General features: G+C 40.1%; 1 protein-coding gene across 8 annotated transcripts in view; it reads left to right on the top strand.

Moving 5' to 3' along the window:
- Positions 1-12,686, top strand: part of HYCC2 (hyccin PI4KA lipid kinase complex subunit 2) — a 96,361-nt gene that overhangs the window by 46,526 nt on the left and 37,149 nt on the right. For all 8 annotated transcript variants that reach the window (XM_074967898.1, XM_074967901.1, XM_074967899.1 and 5 more), the window contains 4 exons: positions 3,298-3,477; positions 6,520-6,600; positions 9,527-9,642; positions 10,219-10,314. In XM_074967898.1, the coding sequence (XP_074823999.1) occupies positions 3,298-3,477; positions 6,520-6,600; positions 9,527-9,642; positions 10,219-10,314 (473 nt within the window). The remainder of the gene's footprint in view (positions 1-3,297; positions 3,478-6,519; positions 6,601-9,526; positions 9,643-10,218; positions 10,315-12,686) is intronic.

Raw genomic sequence — 12,686 nt, 5'->3', positions numbered from 1 at the left:
GAAGACCCGCTAAATCGATAGCAGAGTGCTCTCCGGTTGACCCTGGTATTCCAGCACCCCGAGAAGATTAAGATAAATTGACTGGAGAGTGTCTCCAGTCAATGCAGCTCAGTGAAGACACCGGGGTAAGTCAACCTAAGCCACATTATTCACACAGGTGGAGTAGCGTAACTTAGGTCACCTTACCCGGGTACTGAAGACAAGCCCATAGACTCTAATCATCTCATTGCAGACTCTGTGGGAAGCAGACTAGCTAAGGCACAAAGAGAGATGTTTGTTCTGCCATTCCCCCTGTATTGTAAGCTATAGATCAGTCAAAGAAAAATAATTGAAAATCCTGCTGCAGGTTGATTTTTCTCATGCTCATAACGTTACAATCATCTAGGTTTCAAGTACTTCATCGCAATGACCATGTCTTCATATTGGTCTATAAAGCACACTAATAATGCTATAACTACTACTTACAAGAGATTTGCAAAATGAAGCCCAGTTTGAACTAAATTGTTCAGCCATTGTTAAGTTTTGTGTGCACAAAATTTCTGACTGCAACGTGTAGGAATTGAAGGATTTTCAAAATGTTGTTTATTTATTTATATATGCGGAACACAGTTGAGTGGATTTTGCTGAATCTTCCCACAGTATCTAGCCTCTGGAATGAGACCAAGCATGTAAAAACTTCAACTTGAAACAAAACTAAAAAGTTGATAATGGAAGATGCATTTCAACCGGTCACTTCTCTGCCTGGGCACATATGACTTCTGTTATAATCAGTGGGATTTTTTCCATTAATTTGAATGGGACTTGGTTCAGGCTCAATCAGATTTCAAATAGAAAACAACCTATAACATAATAGAAATACTGTTTATAGTAGTGTTTATATCTAGTTTCTTTTGGCATTTGCATACCTTTCATCCCCTGAATATGTGCCCATATACTTTAATCTCTCGGGGATCTATTTTTGGGGAGTTTTTTTCTGAAGAAGCCTCCTGTTATGTTATTTTTAAAAAGAGAACCAATAAAGGCGATCTCTACAATATTTATCTTTATTATTTACTGTTTTATTTTTTGAGCATCTGAAAATATTGTAGGCATTTGACAAGACAAATAAAGAGAACAGTCCCTGCCCTGCAGATTTTTGCATTTACTGTAACAGATGGTGGTGTTAGTGTTTCTTGTGGATAGGAGTTTGCATTAAGTAAATATTAATTAAAACAGGATTCATATTTAATATTTGTGCAGCACTTTGAACATGTAATGTGCTATATGTGCTAAGTATTATAGTGAATATGCTAAATAGAATAACTGGATATTCAACCATGTTGAACAAGGCTGTTTTTCCATCAAGGGGATCTGATGATTTGACTGGCTTGTGATGCCATGAAAACCCCAAGTTAAATAGGAGAGACTTGAGGTGCTCTGCTTTCTTGCTTATATTTCTTACATGTATTGTTAAATCCCTGTATTTTATTTCAAAATACAAGATTTTTTTCTACTAACCTTTTCCTGCTGCACAGTCTTCCCCACCCTTTGTTTAGTCTCTTGCTTTAGTTATAAAAAGTCTTTTCATTCAGTGTGACTAAGCTGTCAGCCAGAAACCTTGTTACACAAGGTGCTTGTATCAGATCCTTGTATAATAAGGGTTCTGACTGATGTTCTAAATGGATGTGATGTCACAGTTTATGTAATCAACTAATGGTTTAAGAAATGGTACGTTTACCATCCATACTGTACTGTATGCTAAAAATGAAACTAATGATTAACCTCACCTTTCTGTTGGAAAAAATGTAGCAGTTACTCTTAAGACAATAATGGCCTAGGTTGTATTGAATTAATTTTTAGTGTCACTGAGATTTTTAGTTGCGTAAAGGCATTTAAATCTGTGCCTGTGTATATGAATATATATATACATAGCAATACAGAGGTTTACTTCCATGCAAATTTGTTGTATGTTCAAACTAAGCACTTATAATGAGAGAGAAATAAAATAAAAGTTTTCTGAAGTTGGTAAGACATGGGTTTTTCATGTCATACAAAAAGTGATAATATGATTTGATGTAAAGACTCTTGTGTTTCTCCCTGTCCTGAAGAAATACAAGTAAGAGATAATGAGGAGTGTTTTCTGATTAGAAAAGGGGACTTTTAGTTAGGAGAGTCTGGGCTCTGTGCTTAGATTCTTCCAATAACTTGCTATGTGACCTTGGTCAAGTAGTGTGTCGTGTCTGTTGCCTTCATCTGTTTATCATCTGTGTGCCTCAGATTTCTGTCACTGGATAAAAAGTTTCCGTCACTTTCAAAACTTTTGAGTGGCTTGTAGATACTGACCTAAGACCTGCACCAAATCCTGTTGGGAATCTGGCCATTGACTTCAGTTGGGGTTTAGATGAAGCCTGTAGGTTTTTTTTTTTGTTTGTTTTCTGCACTGTGAGTTGAGCACATTTCCCAGACACATATGGTACGTCTGTTCACCAGGAAAGACAGTTAAGATATATGTGCTTTCATTGGGTCTCTGCAAGGTGGAGACTTGGGTTCAAATCTTAATTTAGGTTACAAGTGAAAAGGAATTATTCAGCATTTTGTGCACATCACAGAACTGCCAGTTTGGCACAATTGGCTATTGGAACGCAGGGGTTTTTGTGGGTCCATACTGAGTTGAATTGATAAGGGCCTTGGGGAATCTTGGCTACTTGCATTTAATCTAGCTCTAGTTAGTGCTAGTAAGCCTTCCAGTTTGAGGGGAACCAAATTCAATCAAGAGTGTTAAAAAATTAGTTTGCCCACCGCTGACCAAAAATGCCCCCCCTTCTTGTTTGTAAACAAACAAACAAAAATCTAAGGTAAAGGGTTAATTCACTCTCTACCCTTATACTGGATATAGACTTATTTCACTAGTAAGTATTTCTTTTTCCACACCTGAGATTTTTCTAAAGCATTGGGGTTGCAACATGAACATACTTTATGGTCTGCACAGCTCAAATCATCTCACTGGTAAATGAATTTGGTGCTTATAAAAAGGTGTCATATTGACAGTTGGAAAATGAAACTCTGCCACAGATCAGGTACATTAAGGGCCATGGTAGTGCGAACTTCATCACAATGCTCACCAATGTACCTCAGTCCCATTCTTGAAGACAGTGTTTAGCAGGGAGTGGGTAACTTAGTCTCCATGCCCATTCAATATCTGGCATCTCTAAGGTTGCCAACAACGATGCCAGTTTTGCCAGTTGTGGTGGTTTTATTTGTGCATTTTTTTAGTACACAAGATTATTGGCGTTTGAGCTGTTTTGTCTCTTTCTATAGCTCCTGGAACCTGTCTGCCACCAGCTCTTTGAACTCTACCGTAGTTCTGAAGTTCGACTCAAGAGGTTCACGCTGCAGTTCCTGCCAGAATTGATCTGGGTTTATCTGCGGCTTACTGCCAGCAGGGACAGACAGAGTAACGGTTGCATTGAAGCACTGCTTCTTGGGATTTACAATTTGGTAAGTGAGATAAGGAGGGATGGGTGTGAAGAGCTTTAAGATAATCAGTGAGCAGTAGAAATAAAGTAAGGCACGGAATATCAACAGAGCAGAATATGAAAAATGCTAATGAATTAATGCAGTTACATTTAAGTATGTTTAACCTAGAGGAAAGCATAACTTAATGAGTGTTCAGAAAAAAACATGTTTTTAGAAGCATCTTTGGTAGCTTGTAAATCAGATTTACTGCCTCAGCGCAGCACTAAACATATTATGGTTAATGTTAATTTAATTTTTTAATTAAGATTTTTTGTTGCCCTGTATACTGTGCTTGTTAGAAGAATTTAGTAAGTCTGTGTAAATATCTAAAGAGTTGAAATTTGCTGATAGCCTGGACTGAACAATATGCTTATTCAGTCTTTCCATATTGGGCTTCTCCTATTTAGTTACTCAGAATGACCTTTTAAGGTGAAGTATTGAGGCTAAAGTAACATTCAGTCACAAGTTGTGCATGGGTGGGAAATATCTTTTGGCTGGGACTATAAAAAAAAAAAAAAATCATCATCATCATAATAAATGTTGTTCACTGTAGACTCCAAAATTTGGCTGTCAAAAACTTAGGGATGATTTCAGGCTATCAAAAATAGTATTCTGTCATGGACATTAAATTATGTATCTCATACAAATTTATATTCTTAATTTTTATGCCAATATGCCATGGCTGGTAAATTATCAATATTGTTAGGCTGTGCCCTTTGTTGTAATGAGAATTTCAATTTTACATCGCTTTAAAGCATAAATTGTCCTAAAATATTTTCCTTCTCTGTTCCTTTCTAACAAGTTTTTTTTTAAGCAGTGTGTTAGAGTTAGTATAGAGCGCTTTATGTTCATATACCTGGAAAGTGAGACATGGAGCCAAATTCTGATCTCAGTGACATTTGTAAATCCACACTGACTCCAATAAAGTCAAGTTACTCTGGATTTATGCTGGCGTAAGCAATATCAGAATCTGGTACTAGCTTTTGACTTTTATCTGCTGGGCTGAAGTAGGTTGTAAGTATCTGTCATTGGCTTCAGCGTTCATCAGGGCACTTTAGCTGGTCCTTCTGGATCTCATGTCGGCTGCATAGGCACAGCAGCTAATACTGCTACATTCTCTCTAAACTGAAATGGAAGGAAGCCCTTGCAAAATGGGAAGTGACTCAACAACACTTTTCTCTAGCTGCAGATATAAGTATCTTGGCACCCCCCTGCAGATGTCAATAAGAACCTAGAGCAGTGATTCTCAACCTGTTAATCATTGTGGGCCACAATGAGTTACTGAGCTGCAGGCTGAGAACCACAGAACCTCCCAAATCCTCCCCCACCACTACTATGCCCAGTGCCCCAGCCCATAGATCCCTCCACAGAGCAGGGCCAGGAGCGGAGCCCCAATGGCTGGACTCTGTTGTGTGGGGCCGGGCGACAGTCCCTACCCTGCTGCAAACTGTGACCCCTGTCATGCGGGGCAGGCCAGCAGCCTCAACCCCAGACCTTGCTGAGTGAGGCCGGGTGGCAGCCCTGAACCCAGCCCTGGACCCTGCTGTGTGGGGCCCAAGCAGCAGACCTGACCATGAAGCTGGACCCCATTGTGCAGGGCCAGGCGGCAACCCCAACCCGACCCCACCGCCGACCCTGACCCCTTCTGTGTAGGGCCGGGCAGCAGCCTCGACCCCAGACCCTGCCGCAGGGGCTAGGCAGTGACCCCGACCCTGGACCCTGCTGCAAGCCCCTGCCACTCTTTAGCACACAGCTGGGTGCTAATTGGGCCGCAGGTTGAGAACCACTGAGCTAGAGGGTAATATTTCTGATTTAAGTTAAAGAAAAATCCTTCCTTATCTTTTTTATTGTTTTGGTTTTTAGAGTGAAAAAGTGCTTGAGAAACTAATTAAATCTAGACCAGAGGTGGGCAAACTACAGCCCGCGGGCCACATCCTGACTTGCCCCCTGGATGGGGCAGGGGTCCCAGGGGGCAAGTCAGGAATGAGAGGGGGGGTTGGATGGGGCGGCAGGGAGCAGTCAGGGGTGGGGGGTCCGGGGGTGGTCAGGGGACAGGGAGCAGGGGGTGGTGGATGGGGTAGGAGTCCCGGGGAGCCGTCAGGGGGTGAGAAGCCGGGGCGGGTGTTGGATAGGAGGTGGGGGCAGGGCCACGCCTGGCTGTTTGCGGGGAGACAGCCTCCCCTAACTGGCCCTCCATACAATTCTGGAAACCCAATGTGGCCCTCAGGCCAAAAAGTTTGCCTGCCCCGATCTAGACAGACAGCAGCTTTATCAATGGAGCCAACTCTAGTTTCCACAGTTCCTTGAAGCTAAGTGAAAGTGATACACGGCCTTCAGCTGATTGTCACTGAAACTAGAGTGACTCATACTCTGTGTGTTAGAAATTTTATTGTAGAATGTGAAAAGATGGGATTTGCTGACTCTGGCATATTTTTATAGGATTACTTCTAATAAATCATAAATGTTATGCTATAACACAAGCACACCATAGGCAAATCCAACTTTTATTGATGTGAAAGCTGTATTCAAAATATCTATATATCCTTTACTGGTTTGCCACAGTACTTGCAGAAATCAGTCCCCACATTTTCATCTTTTCCCTTTGATGGGTTTATCAAGAGACATTACCAATTGCTAGCAAATGACTCATCTGCAGTAATACATATATATTCCTTTGGCCCTTCAGCATCAGTCTTGTTTCACTATGTAATTCTATGATTATAAATTAGATATGAGGCTAGAAAAATCTTTTAATTCTTTCTTAAAGGTCTGAGAAAGCCGTGGTCACAAAAAGAACAAATACTCTTCTGAGAATTTTCTTAAACCCTGATTTTGCAAAGCAGTCTACTATAATGGAGGCAGTCCAATTGACTTTATGCCTGTGCACAGTGCCACTAAAGGCCTGTGCAGATGAATCAGTTTGCAAGATCGGGGCCTTATTTTATGATTTATGTTTTTATGTCTGTGTGGTATAATCACAAGAGTCCAAAAACCAGTTCCCTCATGTCTCTTTCTCTGCTGTAGGAAATTGCTGACAAAGATGGGAACAACAAAGTTTTATCTTTCACCATCCCTTCTTTATCTAAGCCCTCAATATACCATGAGGTAAGAGTGCAACTGTGGTGGTAAATTGGAACTGGGTCCAATAAGAACTAAGATTGGATCCATTCAATGCTAGAGATAAACATTCTGTATGCATCTTCCTTCATTGAACTTTCAAGGGTAAATTCTTGCAACAGTGTAATTTAATCCAATAGAAGTAACAGAAGATGGGGAAGGTAAGTCCTGAAGGGAATAATGAAATACTTCCATCTGATATGTTATGTTTTGTTCTTTGTTTTCAGTTTTTCATTGATTTACAGATTCCCATCCTTTCACATGTCTACTGCTTGGATGCTGTTAGCATATTTAAAGCATGGTTCTGCCTTATCAAATACTGGAACAAAATGATCCAAAAATTAAACTACATTGTTCTGCTGTATGTACTATTTATCTGTTTAAAAATCCTGGTTTGCCCAACTCCAGCTTGTTCCTGTGTTTTAGTGCTACCATACCTTTGTCTCCAGCAAGATTACCAGTTGAATTTTCTGTACTGTAGTTGATGAGCAGGGAGCACTAAACATGTTCCATAAATGCTGCGTTGTGGTGGGAGCTTTGGGAATGTGGAGGAAGGTGGAAGCTGAAGAACTTTGATCCCATACTATGACGCATGAGCTGATTTGTAGTGGCCTGCAGCACACAATGTGCATGTATTAGCCCTTATTTAATAGCGTTTTCCTTAGAATTAGTTTCAAGTGGATTTTCATTTATTTGGCTCTCTTTTTATATTAAATGTGTCTTACTAAGATATTACTAGTGAAATCCTGGTCCCACTGAAGTCAGTAGCAAAACTCCCAGGGACCTGAATACGAATAGGATTCCACTCTAGGGTTTTTTGCCCATAGTGGCTGTTCTTCAGGGTTGGAGGCAGAATCAAACATTTCTTAGTAAATAGCTATGTCAAGGACATAAAGCAGTTGTAAGTTATTTCCTTCCAGTCTTCCCCTTATGTGTAAAAATGGACACAGTCCTCTTCTAATTCATAGCTCTTTGCAGTCTAAAATATATCTGAATAACAATCAAAAGTTTCAGCGGTATTACATCTGTCATTGTATAAATTACTAACGTGTGAGGTGAAAGGTGCAATGTATTACTGCACTGGGCTTCTGCTTCTGAAAACTGAGTTTAAATCCTGCATAGACTAATGTAAAAGTGAATTTGTGGTTTCAGTCTAGTCCCTAGCAGATGTGTAGACACATCACAGAACCACTGTAAATGAACATAGGTTTTAATTTTCACATGAGACATCCAGGATTTAAATAAAAGATGTTGCAGGTCAGTATTGAGGTGTGTTGTTGCATCTGGAACTATGTAGGGCAGAAGTTCTCAAATTTTTTCTAAACATTGGACCCCTTCTTACCAGAGCAGCAGTTCTCAAACTGTGGGTCAGGACCCCAAAGTGGGTCGCAACCCTGTTTTAATGGGGTCGCCAGGGCTGACATTAGACTTTCTGGGGCCTGGGGCTGAAGCTGAATTCAGAGCCCCACCACCCAGGGCTGAAGCCAAAACCCGAGGTCTTCAGCCCTGGGTGGCAAGACTCAGGTTACAGCCTCCCTGCCCAAGGCTGAAGCCCTCAAGCTTTGGCTTCGTCCCCTCCCTCCCCCGGGTGTCGGGGCTCAGACTTTAGGTTTGGCCCCTATGCCCGGGGCAGTGGGGCTCAGGTTTCGGTCCCCCTGCCTGGGGTCATGTAGTAATTTTTGTTGTCCGAAGGGGGTCACGATGCAATGAAGTTTGAGAAACCCTGTATTAGAGGAATTGCTTGTGAACTATGTGCTCCTTCTATTTGCCATCTTGGGAAACAACCTTTCGTCCCATTTGCAATCCATAATATCCCTAAGGCAATGACAGTAATTTCTAACATGGAAAAGTGATGATTGAAAGTGTGTTAATACAGTTCAACAACTGGAAACAAGAGAGAGCCAGTACCATATAACCCTTCATCTTCTAGCATTTGCAGTGCTTGCTGAGTCACCCGACAGTAGCTTAGGCCCCATCACAGAACGAAGGGGCCTAAGGCCACCATGAAGTCTGGTTAGTTGAACTCATCGACAACATGCACCATTGACTGACAGAGACCACATTGACTAAGTGGGTTGGCACACAGACCCCATCCCTGTATAGGGGCTGGCTGCAGCATACTTCATATGACCAGCCAGCTTGTTATAGACCACTAGCGCATGCTTCACAGACAACAAGTGGACATCTATTGATGTCAGGCAAGTTTCATAGCACATACCCCCGCTATTTCCCCATTTTCATGTGGCACCAGATATACCTCAGTCCCACAAATCAATGTCCATTAAGTTCTCCAAACAAAATGAACTTGATATACCACAGTGTATTTAGTATTAGTGGGTGTTTTGTGACTCGTGCTCTATGCGTTGAGTTGAAAGTGTGGCTCTTGGGTGTTGATCTGTGCATGCTAGTTGCATGTAGTTGAAACCGAATTATTCTGCTGCTTTTGTCATTTTGTGGGGGACATAGTCAACTTGAAATTTTAAACTGTGAGTTAAAAGTGGCCTCAGGTATTCCTCCTGATTTTCCCTGTCACTGTGTCTTGGTTTTGCAATCCTATTTTTTTAATGCTTTCTCTCCTATTATTGCCTGAAACAATATGGGAAACGGGGAAACTGACTAGGCACAAAATATAGAAGGTAACGAAAATGAAATATTATTTCTCTAATCTTTCAGTGCTAGTATACTGAATTTTTATAAAAACAAGCAGCGCTTATGTAAATCATTTCAGACTCAAGTATGATTGGTTTAAGGTGACTGTGTCCCTTTGGAATATTTTAGGAATAATCTGAAGCAGTTTTACAGATTACCACAAGAGAGAAGTAGAATCTTTTTCTAGATAAAATTTCATGGGTTTTGGATCCTTTTTATGCTAGTGTTTCCTGTTTTTATTTTCCCCATTCCTTTCCCACCCAAGCCTTCTACGATTGGATCCATGGCTTTGACTGAGGGAGCCCTATGTCAACATGACCTCATCAGGGTGGTTTATAGTGATCTTCATCCTCAGAGAGAAACCTTCACTGCACAGAACAGGTGAGTAGTCAAGTTGTAGATATTTCATTAGTCTGAAGCATAAAACAACGTTAGGTCAATAGACCTGTATATAGCGAGTACTTTACCTGTCTGGCTCTTCTCTTACAATTTAGAGCTTGTAAGTCTGTTACTAATTCATTAGATATAAATAATTTCTCCATCAGATCCATTTCTGCCAGTGGTGTCTCCAAGCAGTCTGGAAGGCTGATTGGCAGACATAGACACTAGGTTAAAATAGTTTATGGGAAATGCAAACTTTTCCTATACTATGTCTGTCTTCAATCATATATTCTAAAATAGCTTGTTGCATTATTCGTCTATACAATGCAGTGGCATTAGGGTAGTAATCTGTTACATCTCATGCCTTTTAAAGTATTTAATATTGAGTCTCTTGATTGACTATTTCTAGTCAGTGAATTAAAATGGAAGAGCGATAGTTACTGGCTGATGTACTGTATTTCTGATGCCATCTTGTCCTGCGAGTGAACCATTAACAATGTTTAAGTTCTTCTGGTGGACTATTAAAAATCTGAATCCATGTATTTTCTTTTGTCTCATGTTCTTGTCTGTCTTCAGGTTTGAGGTGCTCGGCTTTCTCATGCTGTGCTACAACTCTGCTATTGTCTACATGCCTGCCTCCTCCTATCAATCACTTTGCAGGATGGGTTCCAGGTGAGGATTTCATGCTTAAGGAACATTCTTGAGTTACAAATATGCAAAGGAAGCTAATGGATTTACTCATTCCCCTCTGGTAACTTTACAGATCATAATTTAATTAGAAACTTAATGCTGTTATTGCATACGAAAACAATGCCTTGATTGTATATCAATTGCATTTGCTTTAGTTCTAGGTTTTGTTTTGTGGAACATTAATCGTAAAAACTGTAGTGTGTCAAGACCTGCAGTAAATGCAAATCAACCTGCATCTCTTTATAGTGACCCAAAAATAGTTGTACCAACTATTTCCTCTGCTTCTGAATATTAGTTGAATTTACTTTTGAGTTGCTTTGGATGACTGACTTGAACAGCATTTTGACAGTTTGTTTCATAACAACACCACACTTGGAGAAATTGTGCCATCATTTCTCACTCTTTATACCCATGCTTTCCATGACCTCTTGCTTGAGTAGTATTTAAAACAGCTTTTTGACATAAAGCCCTTCTTTTTGTTCTAGAATCTTAAATATCTGTGATTTCCCCCCCCCCCAACCCATCATCTCCTTTGTGCCAGCTTGTTATGCTAAAACAAACAGGCCACGGGTGGCTAAACTTTCTTTATAATACATACTCACGAAGCAGCAGAATCCTTTTCTCTGTGTTTTTGCTATGCCTTGTCAGCTTCAGCAGTATATTTCCTGTAAATTGCTGACAAGCATTATACACTATACAGATATTGTTTTCCCCAGTGTACAGCAGGATCAAAATAGCTTCTATCAGCTTATACTCTATTAGAACACAATACATAGTCCCACCAAGGGTTCTTGTCAGAAGCTGGGAATGGGTGACAGGGGATGGATCATTTGATAATTACCTGTTCTGTTGATTCCCTCTGGATACCTGGCATTGGCCACTGTCGGAAGACAGGATACTAGGCTAGATGGACCTTTGGTCTGACCCAGTATGGTCGTTCTTATGTTCCTATTCTAGTCTTTTTTCTTTTAGTTGTTGTTTCTACAATTTCTTTGTTCCTGAATCTCACAGAATGGAGTTTTTCCTTGATATACTTCTGTCACCTTCAGTTGAGTTATACCAGGGCTGAGTTTGGCCAAGTGTACTATACTTCTTTACATTTGAAATGTTTCCTTTCTTCAGATATAGAATGGAATAAAACCTATAACAATGGACTGAATTTTAACACTGAATAATTTCACTATGGAAAATGGTTCCCTGTAACTGGAATTGTAATTTGCACATTTTGAAATAGTATGAAAATTTTATTCAGTTTCACCATAAACTGAGCTTCCCTGCATCCAAGTTCTACTATATATACACTTCACACATGTGTGGAGAGCCTCCAAACTCCTGTTCACCTGTGCACCACCTTCTCCCTGTCTCCCCCTGCCCCCCTCAAAAAAAACCCCTAGCTTCTGCATTGATGCCTACAAGAAGTGAGCTAAAAATAGTCATGTGGCTATCAAGGTATGCAAATCAGTAATTGTGTAAATTGTTGTTCTCTTATCTTAGCTCACCCTTTCCCACCTCGTTCTGTTTGTTTGCTACCCCCACTTCTTTTATCATAATTTATCATCTGGATTTTAGACATCTGTGGCAGGAATCTAAGTTTTACTTCTTCTATAAAGTGCCTAGTACACTTCTGTATAAATAATAAATAATGCTTACCTCTAAGCCTTCTGATTTTTTCTTTCAGTGTATGTAACTAGTTTTGAAATGATATTCTGTCCCCTACACCACAAAAGTCACTTGTATACATATTTGAAGTACGTGATCCTAAAACTGATTGTTATATCACCCCACCCCCATCCTGAATGGCTCCTTTTCATTGGCACCTTCTGTTTCCTGTCCTTAAACCAATTTTGTGATCTCCTTTCTCATACTTTCTTTCTAACTTTGTAAGTCACTCTGTTCTGTGGTACATTATTAAAGTGTATTATGAAATTTAGGTAAATCATGTCCACTCTTTCATCTTGTGCAACAATGCAAGTAATGTGCAGAAATTTGTCAGGCCTGATTTTCCTCTTATAAGTCAGTGAAAGTGTTTTCTTAACGTTCCTTGATTTAGAATTTGTTAATATGTAGAAATGTACCATATTTCTTCAAATTTCAGTGTTCAAGTACAAACCTAAAACGTCTTATAAAATCCCAGAGTACCACAATAACACAAACTTGCCTTTGAAAAACATCTCAGAAGGTTTTTGTTATGAAACGTATGAATTGCTACCTTACAGATGTTCCATTACTGCCATTTTGTTGCCCAGTCAACCAGTTTTGTGAGATCCCTTTGTAACTCTCGGAAGTCTGCTTTGGACTTAACTATCTTGAGTAGTTTTGTATCATCTGCAAATTTTGCCATCTCACTGTTTACC

This window comes from Natator depressus, chromosome 11, assembly GCF_965152275.1.
Source record: "Natator depressus isolate rNatDep1 chromosome 11, rNatDep2.hap1, whole genome shotgun sequence".
NCBI lineage: Eukaryota > Metazoa > Chordata > Testudines > Cheloniidae > Natator > Natator depressus.
This window is presented reverse-complemented; position numbering and strand designations above follow the sequence as displayed.